Below are 19,020 nucleotides of genomic sequence, written 5' to 3'. Positions count from 1 at the left end.
AACACTCGCACACATATGTACATTTAGTTAAGAGAGGTGTGTCTTGAAGGGAAAATGTAGTCAAATGGTGGGGTGTTTTTTTTTTTAACTGAATTGACCAGTTAGCTCAGAAAACACAGAGCCTGTCAAAAACTAGTTCAAGAAATATCTTATAGAACAAATCTCCAAACAGGTGTTTATATTATAACCATAATTTATATTAGAAACAATAGCACCTCGTTTGAAAAACAATTATTAATCAGTGTGATGGCCATTCAAGGAAAGGTAAAATTCACTCCATATAAAGCTCCTAATGTGTTGCTGGGAAGGGCTCTTTGAGGCTCTAATTGAATGTAGCGAAAACTAATTACAGACCTGAATTGAATTCACATAGCAAGGAAGAGAACAACCCAAACTTATCACCTGTAATTTTCAGATAACTAAAGGAACCCTCCCTCTTTGAACTTTTAAAGTTGTTACAAATTAATCAAGAAATGAACCGCCAACGTTTATAATGTTCATCTGAACCTGTAAAAGTATATTAAATAAATACTAATGTTCAAAGTAAGCATATAAAGCCGAGTAGCTTTATATAATAAATAAAATATTTTATATAATAAAATAACAAAACTCCACATACTAAACATTAAAACTATGAGAAAAAAAGTCTATTAGTCAAGAATTTACTAAGTCAAAACTGGCAATAATACTTTCTAAACCTGTACGGTTATGTGCACAGAACACCTTCTAAAAGGCTAAGTGTTTATCCTACCGTTCGTAAGGCATTCAGGAGTGCAGTAAGTGTGGAGCTTTCAAAGTGCATATTATAGTCAATTTTAGATGATTAATGCTCCTCTGAGATAAAAGAAAGCGAAGAAAATGTTAATTTAAGAAGCTGGCACAATGTTGATCCTGTCTTCCTGAAAAGCACATTCAAGATTTAAATGAAAAATACAAGGGAGTTTTCTGCACTTAGGTCTTCTTAACCACACATCTGCAGCCTTCTTTTTCCTGGAAATACTTATATTTCTAAATATACACAAAGAGCACAATACTAGCATTATTAACATCACTAACTAATGTGTTAGTGCAACATTCCACTACCCGAAACCTTGGAAAACAGGATTTCATGGGATATTTTCATAATTTATATACCTACTAGAAAAAAAGTAAATGTATAGGAATGTATATGTGCAAGCCAAATATTTAAAAATCATGTATCTTGCAAGGGTTCATCACCTTAAGTAACAGATTTTACTTTCCAGCTTCCAAGCATAGGTTAACCTAGATACAAATCCTCGAAACACCTTTTATGATGCTATATAAACACTGACTACTCGGTAGAAGAGTTTTGAGTGACTCAACTCTCTACCCTCCTGTTTAAGCTCTGCAATATCTAAAGAACAGAAAGATTATCTAAGGGTTCATAATGTTTGACGCCATGGTGAACTGAGCTGGAATATGTTCATTTTTAGAGAACTTTCTTTTTTAGCTTTGAATATCACATGGCTTCATGTGGCCTCATTACTTTGCAGCCACATATAAAGTGTGTGTATAGGATTATTTTAAATTGGAATATGGCAGTTCGGGGCAAAGGGTGGAATGTTTTAAACTTGCCTTTGAAATGGAACCTAAAAAAGTAATCCTGGTTATTTTGAAATTTTAGAAAAGAAAAGCATAGTAAAAGAACATAAATGAGCTAGATCCTTTAAGAGGCAATAAAACAACACAATTTTAGTATGGTCCTCTGGTGAGCTTTTGCATGATGCCTAGAATTATGATACATTAGCCTCAGGAGAAAATATTAAAATGTGTTCATGTACTACATGCCATTCCCTGAGAGAATTAACTACCGCCTTCATTCTTTACAACCCAAATCTGTTTTTACAAAACATCAACACTTACTACATTAAAATCTATATGTTTTCTACGAATTTTCAAGAATCTTTCCATTGTTTCAGTATTTTATATCTGCAATAATACTTGGTAATGACTGAAGCAGAGATGAGGTGGCAGTGTTCATTGTCGGAAAGTTGAGTAATAAAATCATCAGCGTACAAATGATTTTTTAATTAGGTTTTAATCTGTGTATTTAGAGAAGTTATTTCTGTGTGAATTCCACACTGATAATTTTTATCTTGGTGCCACAGCTGCAGTCACTAATGGCAGATGCTATGGACACCCTTGAAGGAAGAAGAAACGATAAAGAACGTGTGTGGAATACAATTCAAAAGGTAAAACTTTCAGCTGAAGGAAAAAGACGTATTATTCTCAAAGAAAATGTCCATCTTGGGTCAAATCTGTTTAAAAGATAAAAAGAAAAGGAAATTCCTGGGGTTGTTTTATTGGTTGTTTTCTTTTTAAAATAAATGCAGCTCTCTCCCTGGAAGTGTAGCCAAAATCAAATATGGATTTATTTAATCTGTTTCCTAAGGTCTGCTGCTTTTCTGACTGTGGTCATATGCTTTTATGGGTCTCTTATCACGCTCATTTTCATATTGTATTTTCGTTATCTGCTCCTTTATTATTGGTTATTATAGATATTTTTAAAGCCCTTTCATCAATGTTTTAGTTTGCTCCCCAACCCTTTCTTCCATAATGGTCACTTGAGGAATAATGGCTACATTTCAGAGAACTACAAATGAACTAGCACATTGATGTTTGGGGTGAAGGAGTAACAGACGGGTTGTTAGAAGTAGAACATCCCTTCATTGGTTACCTGAGTTATGCAAAACAAGCACTGAGATGCACCTGGCCCCAGCTACTCGGGAGACTTGTGTGATACCACGGGCCCCTCTGGCAATGCAGGAAGGAGTAAGTAGTGTTGGGTCTCCAGTCCAGCTAAAGGTGATAAATTCTGGTCAATCTACTCCCCACTCAGTTTCCTCCAATCACGGTAAGAACCCACAAAGGGAGAACTGGTGTCAGGAGATGTGAGAAGAGCAAACCAAAGAAGCCTTCAGTTTAAGAGGTAAAGTCAGCCATGAGGGATTCCAATGCATCTGCAGAAATGTGTGTCTTCTGTAATCAATTCAGAGGCCCTATGATAAATGCATAGAACAGAAATCAACAGAGCTCAGCAAATATTGGTTGGATATCTACTGTGCCTGAAAGAACACTGTATGTTAAGGATATTGTGCTAGACAAGACAAACACAGCCCCTGCCTATATGGGCCTACCCATCTAGGAAAGAAGACAGTTATTAAACAGCTACTTACTTATAAGTTTACTAACTATTATATTTAAAAAGTGGATGTTCAATGATCTGTGGGAACAAAGACAGGAATATAATCTGGTCTGAGAGATCAGAGAATCCATCTCTGAGAAAGTGATATTTATAAAACATTTAAAGGATAGTAGTAGTTATCCAGATGAAAAGGGAGATTTCTACACAGAGGAATAAGTTTGTACCAAGAATGCTAAGAAAGCATGGCAAATTCAAAAACTGACAAAGGAACGAGGAACATATTTCAAAATGAAGTGCAGAGGCAGAAGAAGTCAAATCACAGAAGGTCTTAAAAATTACATTAAGGATTTTTTAAGGATTTGGTCCTAAAAACTATGTTTGGGGAAGTATTAATATTTATCTGATAAATATTTTTGAGACATCACTAGGGCTGTAGTGGGAAAACAGATCGGGGCTACAGAAATTTGGGGAGGTCAGTTATAAGGATGTGACTTGATGTACAGTGGTGGGCACAGAGATGGAGAGAAGCAGACAGATGTAAGAAATATTCGGGAAGCAAATATACAGGTCTTATTCACTGATTGCATATGGGAGTTTAGAAAAAAGAAAAGGTTAGAATGATGCCCAGACATTGGGTTTGAGCCACTAGGCAGGGAATAGGAAGAGGTTCGCTGGTGCAAAGGAAAGAAATACTTCAACGAAGCAGCTTTTGGCTGAGAACATAAACTCTTTCAGAGTCCACAGAAACCACACCAGGTACTTGAAAGGGAACTTAATATACAGAATGGTTAACTGTGTATGAAATAGGTAACTGAAAAGGAAAACAATAATTCATTACCAAGGAAGCAATTAAAGGAAACAGCTACCACCCCCTAGGGCTGGAGAATCAAAGAGAAGAGGTTGCAATTACTAAAACTTAGAAACTTGGAGCAGGGACCTGGCTGAGCCAAAACTCAGATCTCCTACTAGGAGGTGCTATTTAGCTGGTGCTAGTGTCCCTGAACTTGGAGGAGGGGTCGTGAAGGGCTGAGACTTAGACTTCTGAGGAATGGGCACTAACTCACTAGTGCTGATGGGGAGTGAAAGAAGGCAGTTTTAATGGGGGTAATCTGGCAACTTTTGGAAAAACCAAATTCCACTGCTACTACAGAAAAGAATGTATGTTTCTGGAGCAAAGAAACTTTGCTGAATAGATGCTCATGGGAACTCCAAGCAGACAGGAAGTCCGCAGCAAATAACCAGGAAGCAGCAAGTCCCTCCTTTCTCCTTGGGTTTTACAGTGTTCCTCTATCGACCCCTATTGATGGAGACAAAGAGCTGGCAAAACAGAAATGGGGTTTCCAGAGTTCCAGTCCCAGCATCAAGGAGCTAATTACAGAAGGGTGGGTTTGGAATTAAGAGACAATAGGCTAATAACTAGGCCAAAAGTGCACTGAACTTAGGGTGCCGGCAAGATATCCAAGGTGAAGTACAGGAGTCTGGAGTTCTGAATAGAAAATTGAATAGAGATAAGAGTTTTCTAAGTCATTGGCAAATTGGTGGTAACTGAAATCATTTGAGTGGATGACATGGCAGAGAAAGAGCGTATAAGAAGAAGAGAGGTTTGGGGAGCACATTTCAAATTTAGGAGGAGACTAAGAAGGAATGGCAAGACGAACTGGAGCCAGAGGTAAACAAAATCCAATGCTCATGAGAGTCAAGTGATATAATTAAATATTTCTGCTGACTATAGAAATAACTGTTTAGCACAGGGGGTAGCAAACTACAGTTCACAGGTCAAAACCAACCAACCACTTATGTTTGTAAATAGAGTTTACTGCACACAGCCATGCCATTCACTTAAGTATCATCTATGTCACCTTGGCCAAGTTGAGTAGTTGCCACAAAGACCATATAACTCACGAAGCCTAAAATATTTACTATCTGACCCTACACAAAAAGTCTGCTGTACGCTTATACCCTGCTTTAAAGCATTATCCCTCCCAGAGATATGTGCATTTGTACAGTAAATATTTATAGTTGCAAATCCAAGAGAGAACAGAATAGTCCAATTATGAAATTCCAAGGACTAGCCAAACAGGTGGAAGAGTGATTGACATTCGTCTATACCTGTCTGCATCTTGTAGACAACCACCAGTTTCACCTCACTCTACACTAGTGTTCTGACGTCCACATTCATAGGAGCATTTAGCCCACAGCTTCCCGCTTTGCCCTTACTGCAGTTATCTATTGCTGTGTTAAAAATCATTCCAAATATAGTGGTTTAGAACGACAACGTTATCTCTCACAGTTCTATGTGTTGACTAGACTTAGCCAGGTGGTTCTTGCTCAGTGTCTCTCATGCAGTTCAATCTCGTGGCTTCTGTGCCTGGGACTGGAGGAGTCACCTGAAGGCTAAAATGGACTGGACTCACACATGTGGTGACAGCTGATACGAGTCAGCTGAGACACTGACTGGAGTGCCTAAATGTGGCTTCTCCATGTGAATTAGGCTTTAAACAGCACAACATCTGGGTTCCAAGAGGAAGTATCTCTAGAGAAAGGGAAGTATTTAAAAACTACCAGTCCTCTAAAAGGCTAGGCCCAGAACTGGCATAGCAACTGCCACCCTATTCTATCGGTCAAAGCAGTCACAGCCCAGCCCAGAATCAGGGGATTGGAGAAACAGATTCCAATTCTGCAAGGAGGAGTGAGTGATATGTGCATTTGTGGAAAGAATGAAATGATAGCATCCATCTTGGAGATAAGCTTTAGCAGTAGAGCCATGGATCAGGGCCCAGGGCTGGAAAACATACCTGCAAGCAAGCAGGAGTCAGGAGAATAGTCAAGTCAAGGCCTCCGAGCCTGGAACACATCAGAGCCACTCAATCCAACCACTGGGTATCTAGAAAGACTTACTGGTGAGCAGCCAATCTTTCCAAATTAAAAGCCCTTAGCTTTCTAAATGGAGGCTCCTGAGAGGTCTTTAAGAAGGTGTGAATGGGAAGGAACGCGGTGCCAAATTTTTCCCAAGGGCTTTTAATTTGGTCAGTGTGACTCTACAAAGCATGATCCTATCACTTTCAGATGATTCCGGTAGCAAGTAAGTAATTTCCTTTTACTGCTACAGAGTTCATTTGCGTGTGCAGGAAAAAAAATAATTATTTTTTAAAAAGCTAATTGTACAAGCTACATTGCGTTCTGAGCCCACTAGAAGTTGATATCAGCATCACCACCTCTGAGATCTGTTATCTGTAATAGAAACAGCTGTTGTACCTAATGAAAACACTTGAAATTTTCATCTGAAGCAGAATTATAGCAGCACCTCCTAGTTCCACAGAGTTAAAGGGTCTGTCAGAATCGCCATTACCTAACACAATTTTCAGGGCTCCACTTTGTTACAGGTCTATAAAAAGACTGTCAAGATGAAGCCTGATTCATGAGGGCTGACCTCCTGTCTATATTTTGTTATCTTTGAGATTTCTCTAAGAACTTGGAAAGAAAAAGAATGAGAAAATTCTGGGCTTTTTTCCTGATTCACCAGAACTAAAATACTGTGTATTCTTTATAGAGTTTTAGGAAAATGGCTCCTGTTTTTCTTTGGCTTTACAGAGTATTGGCTTTCCAGTAATTAATTCCAGAAAGATATATGCATGTTGGTTTAGCTGTGCAAATACAAAAATAAGCAGATTGTGTCCAAAAAAAAAGGGTAAATTTTCTTGTGTTGGAAAGTCCCATGCCATGACAGGACTCTTTAAATAAGAGTATCACACTTTGCTTAGTTTTAGTCTGTAACACAAATACCTGAGAAAACACACCCCTCTGAATATCCCACACGTCCTGTTAGCACACTGCTCATTCCTGCATTCAGTGACTGGGGCAGACACTGTCCTAGATGCTGGAGATACAGCAATGAAAAAGCAGTGCCCTCATGATGTTTGCATTCTGCTAGAGAAAAGTAGGCAATAAACTACCTAAAGAAATATGGAATATAAGTAATAAATGCCATGGCTGGAGAAAGCAGGAAAGGAAAATGGAAAGTACAAGATGACTGCAACTGCAATAGAATATCCAGGGCAGGATTCACCAAGGTGATAACTGAACAAATATCTGAAAGAAATGCAAACCATGCAAATATCTGGTGAGAAGCATTCCAAGTAAAGGAAACAGCAAACTCAAAACCTTGAGACTGGAGGGTGCCTGGTACATACAAGGATCTGCAAGGAGGGCAAGGTGACTGGAGTAGAATGACACGAGTAATACGAGATGAAGTGAGAGAGCGGAGGAGGTAATGTTTTGTCAAACAGAAAAACAAAAAACACTCTAAGCTGCTGAGGTGAGAAGACATGGAAGGGGGCAACAGTGGAATCAGGAAGACCAGTTAGGAGGTTACTGCAATGATACCAGAGAGTAATAACGATGGCTGGAACCCAAGGTTGCGTGGCTTGAACCTTGAACCTAGATAGTGACAGTGGATATGAGAAGTGGTCTGATTCTGTCTTCTATCCATAAGAAGAACAAAGACTTATTTACAGGGAGGCTAGTACAGTAAAAAGCACCCTGAACTAGCGATTCAAAGACTGGGTCTGTCACAAATTAGCTCAGAAGCCACATCCTTTCTCTAGGCCTCAGTTTTTTCATCTGTAAAAATAAAGATATTGAGCTAGAAGATTCAAAATCCCCTCCCAGCTCTGAATAAATGGGTCTTTTGAAAGCCAGATCATCAAAATGCAAGAAGAGTTCATGTTTACTGAGCTCTTAATATGGGTCAACACTCTCCTATTCACTTTACATACAGCAGCTCACTAACCCTCACATAAGGTAAAAGGTATAATTTATTAAACAGAGAAGTTTACCAGTTTTCCTAAAGTCACACAGCCAGTAAGTGGTAGAACCAGGACTTGATCTGGCCTTAGAGCCTAATCTCTTTCCTGATAGGAGCCCAAGCTTTGGGCAACCTGAAAAAGCCCGACTGACCACCATTTTTATATATGGCTGAGCGTTCAGGTGTGAAGCCAAATGGGGAATTATGATGGCCTCCAATCAAAGTGGAATCTGGCCATAAACTAGCCCAGTGTGTCTGTCTTCAATTCTCAAAATAAAGTTCTTTCAATCTGAGCCAAAGAAGTCACTAAGGAATTTTCGGTTTAGTCTACCTTTGTGATCTGGCCATATAGGATCCTCCTCCTCTGTACCTTAGTTTTCCATCTCTAACCAGAAAGAATGCAGAGCCTCAATCTACAAAACCTTGACCATGAATTCAGCTCCCACTTGTGGGACCTTGGGCAAGTCACAGCCTACTGAGAAATATACAGTGTGTTCATACCCTTACCACCTACAGAGCCTATGATTTTGTGTTACTTAGCATTGAATCCTAAGGCCCATTATGAACTAAGCCTGAAGAGAAATAGAAAAAGGAATCTTTAGAAAAAGGAGTCTTTTAAAAAAACGTGCCAACTGTTAAGTTGGAACATTCTTATTTCTTCTCACCAGAGACTCAGTTTAGAGAAACATTTAAGCAACACTGTCTACAACTCAGAAGACAAAGCTGCTGGCTCTTAATTTACAAAGTCTAAATTTCACACTGCAAAGATCAGAATTTAATCTGGTATGACATAAAATATTGTTTTATTCTGATCCGCCTCTAGATCTCTGATTTGAGACTAAATAGAAATAAAACTGTTACTTTACAAGTAGTGAGAGAAATACTTCAGCATCTAATCATTATCCTATGAATTTTCATGAGAAGAAATGCTACCCTACAATTTCTTCAAATATTAAAATATAACACAGTACATCATAATCTTTAATGAGTCCAATGAATGGAGTTAAGGTAGATATCTTTAAACCATCCATATGAACTTATTCAAAATGATTTAGCTTTGGGGGTTCCTTTATCTCTTGAAATCTTAACTTATAAATCATACTCATCTTCACTGTCATACAGGAATGACATTCATTGATACAGTAATTTGGTCTTTTAAGATAAAAATGTGATAGAATTGTATGTCACTTAACAACTCTGTTCTGTGCAAGGCTGCTGACATAGGCAGAGCAAGAAGGGGAAAGTGCAAATTCAGAGATGGGCTGGGGCAGTTGGTTGAAGACGAAAGAACAAATTGGAACATTTTATTTACTTTCCACATCAGCATTCAAACCTGAGTCCTTCCAGGAGCTCCGCTGAGAGAGATTGCCCATGTGGCACTATCATTCATCAGCCAGTCGTCTGGGCTGACTAATATGCGGTTGGGGGCTGCAGTTGTGTCTCTGACAGTGCTGCTGTCTTCAAAGATTCAGCAACCGCACCACTCGTCTGCAAAGCAGTTTGTCCAGCAATCAGGCTTTTCCTGTGTGTCTTGTTCTTTAAGGAGTCTCCACAGATTTATTGCAATTTGATTCTGAATCTTCTCAGCTTCTGGTTATGGGCTTCCTCGTTAGCATATCCCCAAATTCCTTTAGAGCATGTGCTCCGAGCACCGCTAAGCAATTCCGTCCGTGGCATAGTGCAGATCATCATGCACAGAAACCAAAGTGCTCTTGTTGCTGACCAGGCTGAGGGGAAGGGGCAGGGAAGCAAGGCTGAAGGGGCTAAGAGGACAGGTGCCGGGATAAACCACTGAGGTTTGGGGACGAATGAGTCTCTGCCAGTAGGCTTCTAAGTCGGCAATCATAGTGGAGGAGCCACTGGCCAAAGCCCTGGCAGATCCTCCTGACTGAGGTCAGAGGCTGAGCCCTGGGGCTGTCAGACCTGGAGGGAGGACCTCATCCTCACATGGACAGCAAAGCCACGTCTAGCCTGGCGAGCGGAGAAAGCCAAGAGCCTTGGTTTTGGAGATGGCCACTGTGCAACACTCCAAACAGATGCTGAATTTCAATCACCATTTAAACCAAACAATATCTTTCTCCTCTAACTTAAAGGAAAATAATATGTGGTTAATTTGTTAACCATTTTCAACAGCTGTGTTTGCTAATTACTCACTTTCCACCTGTACTTGGCCTCTCCTCCAAAACCGGGAGTACCTCTTTTTTTTTTTTTTTTTTTTTTTTTGCGGTACGCGGGCCTCTCACTGCTGTGGCCTCTCCCGTTGCGGAGCACAGGCTCTGGACGCGCAGGCTCAGCGGCCATGGCTCACGGTCCCAGCCGCTCCGCGGCATGTGGGATCCTCCCGGACCGGGGCACGAACCCGTGTTCCCTGCATCGGCAGGCGGACTCTCAACCATTGCGCCACCAGGGAAGCCCCGGGAGTACCTCTTTTATATACTTTGTTGGATGAAATTATTCTAAAACTTTGATGATTTGGCAGGAAATTTCTGCAGCAGAAGCATTTCTGTGCAGGAGTCGGATCTAGCATGGCCCTCAACTACGGAGCATGAATCCAGGAGCTGTGTCTTTTTACCAGGAGCTATCAAGGGGCAGACAAAACTGATCAACCATTTATTAGGTGCTCACATACTTAATAAAATACTGTGATATCCAACAAATTATCAAACTCTGTTAGTCTGAAGTTTGCTTTTGAATAACTATCACAATGGAAACATGCTATAGAAAAATTTATTTCCGGTAAACAATTAAGTTAATGTGATAAAAAATTAATAATGTGATGACAAATATCATCAGTGATGACTACTGATCTCTTAGTATATGCCAAGCACTTCAAGAAGTTATCACAGAGTCTTCCCTGGTGGCACAGTGGCTGAGAGTCCGCCTGCCAATGCAGGGGACACGGGTTCGAGCCCTGGTCCGGGAGGATCCCACATGCCGCAGAGCAACCGAGCCTGTGCGCCACAGCTGCTGAGCCTGTGCTTTAGAGTCCACGAGTCACAACTACTGAGCCCGTGTGCCACAACTACTGAAACCCACGCACCTAGAGCCCCGTGCTCTGCAACAGGAGGGGCCCCCACAATGACAACTCCGCGCACCACACCGAATAGCCCCTGCTCGCCACAACTAGAGGGAGCCAGTGCGCAGCAATGAGTACCCAATGCAGCCAAAAATTAATTTAAAAAAAATTTTTTTTTAATTATCACATTTAATGACTGCAACAATCCTATGAGAGATATGTCATTATCTCTCCTTTGAAAGACGAGGAAAAGAGCTTCATAGAATTAACAAGGAAACAAGCCTATGTTTGTTAGGGACAGTATTTGGTTTTGAATCGGGTTTGTTTGGGTCAAAGTCTCTGTTCCTAGTCATTAGCTAGAACACTTATAGTAAACCAAATGCAGCTACTAAAAGTCAATGGCACAAAGAACACTGCCTGACCCAAGCTCAGTTTCTGTAAGACAACCAAAGAGACGATCTTTGAGTCAGCTTTTCAGCAGTGAGTGGGATAGGAGCATTGCAGGCATCTGTTCTTCTCTAGATCACAGCTCACAGACCCAGCTGGCGACTTACCCAGACTGTTTTACAGCAGCTGCCTGACCAAATCTGAACCCTGGCACCCACTATCCCCTGGATCATGCTACTCTTACTGTCGTCCTTCACCACCTCTCCCTTTATAGACATATCTGTTTAGGGTGCTTTGATAGGTCACCATTTTCCTTCTTCCTGCAACATCAGCACCCCAAGAAAACAGCTTGCAAGTCTCGTTATTCCTGTAATATATTTACTGTTGCTCCAAGGGTCACTTTCTGGTGAGACATCTGAATAAGTATTTTGAAATGCACCAGGATCTCAATGAAAACATAGTTTCAGAAGCACATATCACTGTAACCCCTCCACACCTTACCTCACAGCATAGAGGCCTTGTGGCCAGGACTGGACAGCACACTGTTTACTCCTCCACTTCCAGGAACACCTCCCCTTCCAGGAACCCCTCCCTGCCTGTCCTACTAGGGAGCTAATAATATAGGGAGGTGACTAAAACAGAAATTGGAAATGCTCAGATGACTCCAAACCTATCAGTGTTTTTCTCTCTGTAAAGGCTTTTCAAAATGAATCTTTCAGAAGTTCAGTGAAATATTCTGGGGCAAGGGAGGGGAGCATATATCTCAATTTCATTTTGAACTGAAGAGTTTGCTGTTCATTCTAAAAGTTACTTTCTCTAAATTACCTAATATCTCTTTTGCTTGGCAGCCCAGCATTTACTGCATGTATTTTACACATTAAGTTTTGCAATCCTTTATAATTCTAGAGAATAACAAAATATCAGCTTATACCACTTGGTAGCTAAATGAACAATAGGACATCTTCTCATTCTGTATTGAAAGTGAGACTAATACAGAGTTCAGAGCAATTGGCTTGTCACTCTTTCAGTCAATTTATAGTGTACTCATTATATCTTTCATCTTTTGGAGAAGGGTAAAAATAAAAGTACCTTTACATGCAGCCCTAAAGGAAGGTATGGGGTCATTTATCATTCCAATTGTGACTTTCTTAAAATGGTGCATGTGGAGGAGGGAACAAGACTGTAGTCAAAAACACATACAAATGCCATAGGCACCAACACGCCCATATCTCTTAGCATCATTAAAACTGGATGTGTAAAACATATGTGTACTCTGCTAATATGGCTTTCTGCTGGAGAAGAGATTCTGGAGAAGAACATGAGGTGGCTGGTGAAAAGATGCATATGGACCAATGTTAGAGATCCTGACCCACAGATAGGATAAAGTTAGGCTTCTTTCTTACTGAATTGAAAGAAATTCGAGAAGCTTTTAACTTCCCAATACCTCTTATGGAGAGGAGACCCCCTTCAGCTTCACTGATTCACTTCATCATACTGATGATGATTTTCAGAAGCAACTGGGAAAACAGATACAAGAAATAAAAGTACATCTCCCTGAGGAACAGAGGTCAGAAATCATTTTTTTAAAGCCGTGATAGAGGGCTTCCACTTTCAGGAATATGGAGGAGACATGCTTTTCCCTATTCCTCACATTAAGTGAAACCTTGGACATTATATACAAATATAAGACTCTGAAAGGTGGAATGAAAAGGGAAATGACCTAGAGACATGGGGACCTGAGCAATAACACGGTGATGAGTTCACTGGATTTTTTTAAATTTATTTATTTTGCCTCATACATTCCACACTTCTTGATGATGAAACCCGGTAACCCAGAAACACTAACATGTGCAGACACACACAAAAAAAACCAGCAAAATCCAGCTCCCTCCAGCCAAAGGACAAGGAAAAAGGCAGCCTAGCAAGACAGAAAGTTCTTAGGCAATAATCATCCTACTCCAGCCAAACACCACAGAAAAAAGATGGTGATCCAACCCCAGCCATGTCAGCAAAGCCCAAGTGAGGAGTTAGACTTCTTCCCTCACCGGGCTATAATAAGGTGTCTCAACCTTCCCACCTGAAAAGGGTGGTGTCAAAGAAACTAAATAGGGAGCCTAGATATTCGTCCCCACTGGGTGTGGTGTCAGAGGAGGCCTAGTAGATGGTCAGAATTTTCACCACCCACCAACAGTCATGAGCCTGCCTCCTCAATGTGATGTCAGTGGAGGTCACATGGGGAGCAGTGATGAGGTACTGCTGGAGAGGTATCAGTGGAAACCTAGCGAGGAGCTTGAATGCTCATGCCAAGCCAGAAGTAATGAGGAACCCCTCCCTCAAGTGTCAATGGAGGCTGAGAGTGGAACCTGACCTTCTATCCCCACCTGGCAGTAATGAGGCAATGTCCCTCCCACCTCTTGCCATAGCAGTGTCAGAAAACCCAGCTAAAGCAGAAGGCTTAAATAAGATCCAGACTCTCATAACATTAATACCCCAAATGTACAGATTTCAATCAAAGGTCATGCATCATACCAAGAAACAGGAAGATCTCAAACCGAATAATAAAAGACAATCAACTGATGCTAACACAAAGATGTTAGAGCTATTATAATTATCTGACAAAGATTTTAAAGCAGCCACCATAAAAACGTTCTAATGAGCAATTAGAGACACCTTAAACCAAATTTTAAAATATGACATCAGATTATACTACAAAGCTATAGTAATCAAAATGGTATGGTACTGGAACAAAAATAGACACATAGATCAATGGAACAGAAAAGAGAGCCCATAAATAAACCCACACACTTATGATCAATTAATCTATGACAAAGGAGGCAAGAATATACAATGGGGAATAGAAAGTCTCTTCAGTAAGTGGTGCTGGGGGTCCCCGTGGCAGAGAGCAGGGTGAGAGGCCAACTGTGGCCTTCTCCCCAGGCCCTCCAGGCCACCTGGCCTTGGCGCCAGCAGGTGAGCTGGGTGTCTGGGGACAGGCTGAGGGCTGTGTCCCATGGAGCCCCAGAGCCCTCACCACAGCCACCCACCAGCTGGGCCCAGGCCTTGAGGCAGCGGTGAACCCCTCCCCCCATCCCCGCCTCTGCGACCTCATGGCGGCAACATCTCCATGGGTCGCAGTCCATGGAGGCTTCAGCAAGTGAAGGATATGCACACTGCCATTCAGGCTTGTCAGCTCCCCCACTCAGCTGTCCTCTGCTTCCTGCATCTCTCCAGTCTCCTAAATAACCACCACCACTTGCCCTAGAAATGGGATCTGGGCTTGGACCCAGCTGATTTGATTTGAGCTTTAAGCTCCCAAGTCCTCCAGCCCATCAGCCACCCCTGAGAGACTGAGGTTGACACCCAAGGAGACACCCATTCCACATCCCTGGTACGATGTCTAAGGAGCTACTATCTGGATTTGGAGTCAAGACTACCCTCACCCTTGACTCACATGTTCCTCAATGTGTCTGGCACAGAGAGCCAGCCACTGTTCTAAAGATGACTTCCTTTTATTAATCTTCCTTTGAGAGCAAGAAGATAATAAGAGAAGGAACTAGCAGAGCACTCTTCTAAAGAGTCAGAAAGAAACAAGAACACAGCCAGAAAAATTGGGACTTAATAAATAACAAGCAAAGGAAATCATCAACAAAGGAAAAGAGAACCTACAGAATGGAAGAAAATATTTGCAAACAATGGAACCAACAAGTGGTTAATTTCCAAAATATACAGACAGCTCATACAGCTCAATATCAAAAAAACAAACAACCCAATCCAAAATTGGGCAGAAAATCTAAATAGACATTTCTCCAAAGAAGACATGCAGATGGCCAATAGGCACATGAAATGATGCTCAACATCGCTAATTATTAGAAAATGCAAATGAAAACTGCAATGATATACCACATCACACCGGTCAGAATGGCCATCATCAAACAGTCTAGAAATAATAAATGCTGGAGAGGGTGTGAGAAATGGGAACGCTCCTACAATGCTGGTGGGAATGTAAATTGGTGCAGCCACTAGGGAGAACAGTATGGAGGTTCCTTAAAAAACTAAAAACAGAGTTAACATATGATCCAGCAATCCTACTCCTGAGCATATATCTGGAGAAAACCATACTTCAAAAAGACACATGCACCCCAATGTTCACTGCAGCACTATTTACAATAGCCAAGACATGGCAGTGACCTAAGTGTCCATCAATAGATGAATGGATAAAGATGTGGGGGATATATATATATATATATATATATATATATATATATATATATATCTCCACAATGGAATATTACTCAGCCATAAAAAAGAAATAACGCCACTTTCAGCAGCATGGATGGACCTAGCGATTATCATAATAAGTGAAGTAAGTCAGATGGCCGCTGAGCCTGCGCATCCGGAGGCTGTGCTCCGCAATGGGAGAGGCCACAACAGTAAGAGGCCCACATACCACAAAAAAAATAAAATAAAATAAAAATACAATATACACACTACTATATATAAAATAGATAACCAATAAGAACCTACTGTACAGCACAAGGAACAATACTCAGTATCTTGCAATAAGCTATAATGGAAAAGAATCTGAAAGTTATACATATATATGTACAACTGAATCACTTTGCTTTACATCTGAAACTAACACAACATTGTAAATCAACTATATTTCAATAAAAATTTTAAAAATAATTTTTAAAAAGTGGTGCTGGGAAAACTGGAACAGCTACATGTGAAACAATGTAATTAGAACATTTTCTCACACAATATACAAAAATAAACTCAAAATAGATTAAAGACCCAAATATAAGACTGGAAAGCACAAATCTTCTAGAAGAAAACATAGGCAGAATATTCTTTGACATAAATTGTAGCAATATGTTTTTGGATCTGTCTCCTAAGCCAAAGGAAGCAAAAGCAAAACTAAACAAATGGGACCTAATTAAACTTAAAAGCTTTTGCACAGCAAAGGAAACCATCAACAAAACAAAAAGGCAACCTACTGAATAAGTGAAACATATTTGCAAATAATATAACTGATAACAGGTTAATATCCAAAATATATAAACAGATCATACAACTTAATATTAAAAAATACCTGATTAAGAAATGGGCAGAAGACATGAATAGACATTTTCCAAAGAAGACATACAGATGGCCAACAAGCACATGGAAAGATGCTCAACATCACTAATCATCAGGGAAATGCAAATCAAAACCACAATGAGATATCACTTCACACCTGTCAGAATGTTATTTGTGTTCTTTTTGAACACAAATATGTGTTCAGTGTTGGTGAGGTGTGGAGAAAAGGGGATCCTTGTACACTGTTGGTGGGAATGTAAACTGGTGCAACCACTATGGAAAACAGCAGGGAAGTTCCTCAAAAAACTAAAAGTAGAACTGCTATATGATACAGCAATTCCATTCTTCTGGGTATAGATCCCAAAAAACGAAAACACTAATTTGAAAAGATACCTGCATCCCAATGTTCATAGCAGCATTATTTACAATAGCCAAAATATGGAAGCAACCTAAGTGCCCATCAACAGATGAATGGATAAGAAAGATATGGTGTGTGTGTGTGTGTGTGTGTGTGCATGTGTGTATAAATATATACACAAACAATGGAATACCACTCAGCCATCAAAAAGAATGAAATTTTGCCATTTACAATAACGTGGATGGACCTAGAGAGTATTATGCTTAGTGAAATGTCAGAGAAAGACAAATAGTCTGTTATCATTTATATGTGGAATCTAAAACACAAAACAAATGAATATAACAAAAAAGAAACAAACTCATAGAAAACATACTAAAGGGAAGGGGGGAGGGGCAGATAGAGGTAGGGGATTAACAGGTACAAACTACTACGTATAAAATACGCTACAGTGATATATTGTACAGCACAGGGAATATAGCTAATAGTTTATAGTATAAATGAAGTATAATCCATAAAAATTTCAAATCACTACATTGTATACCTGAGACTAATATAATATTGTAAATCAACTATACTTCAATAAAAAAATAGAGAATCTCAGCAAAGAAACAGAAGACCTAAGAAGAACCAAATAGAAATTTTAGAACTGCAAAATATAATAACCAAAATAAGAAACTCAATGGAGGGGCTCAACATCAGAATGAATGGGAAAGAGGAAAGAATCAATGAATTGACAATAAGACAGTATAAATTATCCAATTGGAACAATAGAGAAAATAGACTGAAAAAAAAAATGAAAAGATCCTCAAGGAGCTGTGAGTCTAAAACAAAAAATCTAATATTTTTTGTTTAGGACCGGAGAAAATGGACAGGAATGAAAAAGTACCCAAAGAAATAATAGCTGAAAACCTCCATAATTTGGCAAAAGACAGAAAACTATAGATTCAAGAATTTGAGGGGCTTCCCTGGTGGCACAGTGGTTAAGAATCCGCCTGCCAATGCAAGGGACACAGGTTCGAGCCATGGTCCGGGAAGATCCCACATGCCACAGAGCAACTAAGCCCGTGCACCACAACTACTGAGCCTGTGCTCTAGAGCCTGCGAGCCACAACTACTGAAGCCCGCGTGCCTAGAGCCCACGCTCTGCAACAAGAGAAGCCACCACAATAAGAAGCCCATGCACTGCAACAAAGAGAAGCCCCTGCTCACCACAACTAGAGAAAGCCTGTGAGCAGCAAGGAAGACTCAACACAGCCAAAAATAAATCAATTAATTAATTTTTTTTTAAAAAAAGAATTTGAGTGAATTCCAAACAGGATAAACTCAAATTCACACCAGGATGCAGCATAGTCTAAATTTTAAACCTTAAAGATAAAGAAAGATCTTGAAAGCAGCAAAAAAAGAAATGATTCACTAACTATAGGGGAAAAACAATTTGAATGACAGTGGATTTTTCAGTAAAATATATGGGGACCAAAAATAAGTGGCACATTTTTCAAATATTGAAAGAAAAGAATTGTCAACACAGAATGCTATACTGAACAAAAATATCTTTCAGGAATGAAGAGAAAATCAAGACATTCTTAGATGAAGGAAAACTAAGAGAATTTGTCGTCAGATAACTTACGGTAAAAAATGCCTGAAGGAAGTTCTCTAAATAGAAAGGAAACAATACAAGAAAGAACTGTAAAATATCAAGAAAACTGAAAGAACACAGCAAGCAGAAGTATGAGTAAAAACAATAGACTGTCCTCTTCATTATGTTTAACGGTGCAAGCAAAAATAATAACACCGTGTAATGTGATTCTAAATATACATGGAGTTCTGTTTTTCAGTTCCACATATAAGGAGCTTGGAATTCACCACTGCACCCTAAAAACAAGTAAAAAGCTGAACAGACTGAAAAAATCAATAACTCTTCTTGGGCAAATAAGAGACTGGACAACACAGGACAAATCACTGCTCCCAAGAAAGGAGAGACTAAGAGGTGAATGCAGGGAGATGTGGCTTTCTGGAGCAGAGACTCGTGAGCAGAAACTGCCATGGGAACCAGTGTTGGGGTTGGAAAGCCGGAATTATAACTGATAAATTGCTGTGCCAACAACTCTGAGTATTAAAATCTCTGGGGTGTGGGGGGGCTTCCCTAGTGGCGCAGTGGTTGAGAGTCCGCCTGCCGATGCAGGGGACGCGGGTTCGTGTCCCGGTCCGGG

General features: G+C 40.1%; 1 protein-coding gene across 1 annotated transcript in view; it reads left to right on the top strand.

Moving 5' to 3' along the window:
- SPATA16 (spermatogenesis associated 16) overlaps positions 1–19,020 on the top strand; it is a 225,834-nt gene that overhangs the window by 191,303 nt on the left and 15,511 nt on the right. Inside the window, exon 9 of the mRNA XM_032630867.1 lies at positions 2,130–2,213. Coding sequence (XP_032486758.1) covers positions 2,130–2,213 — 84 coding nt within the window. The remainder of the gene's footprint in view (positions 1–2,129; positions 2,214–19,020) is intronic.

This window comes from Phocoena sinus, chromosome 4 (assembly GCF_008692025.1).
Source record: "Phocoena sinus isolate mPhoSin1 chromosome 4, mPhoSin1.pri, whole genome shotgun sequence".
In the NCBI taxonomy this organism is placed as follows: domain Eukaryota; kingdom Metazoa; phylum Chordata; class Mammalia; order Artiodactyla; family Phocoenidae; genus Phocoena; species Phocoena sinus.
This window is presented reverse-complemented; position numbering and strand designations above follow the sequence as displayed.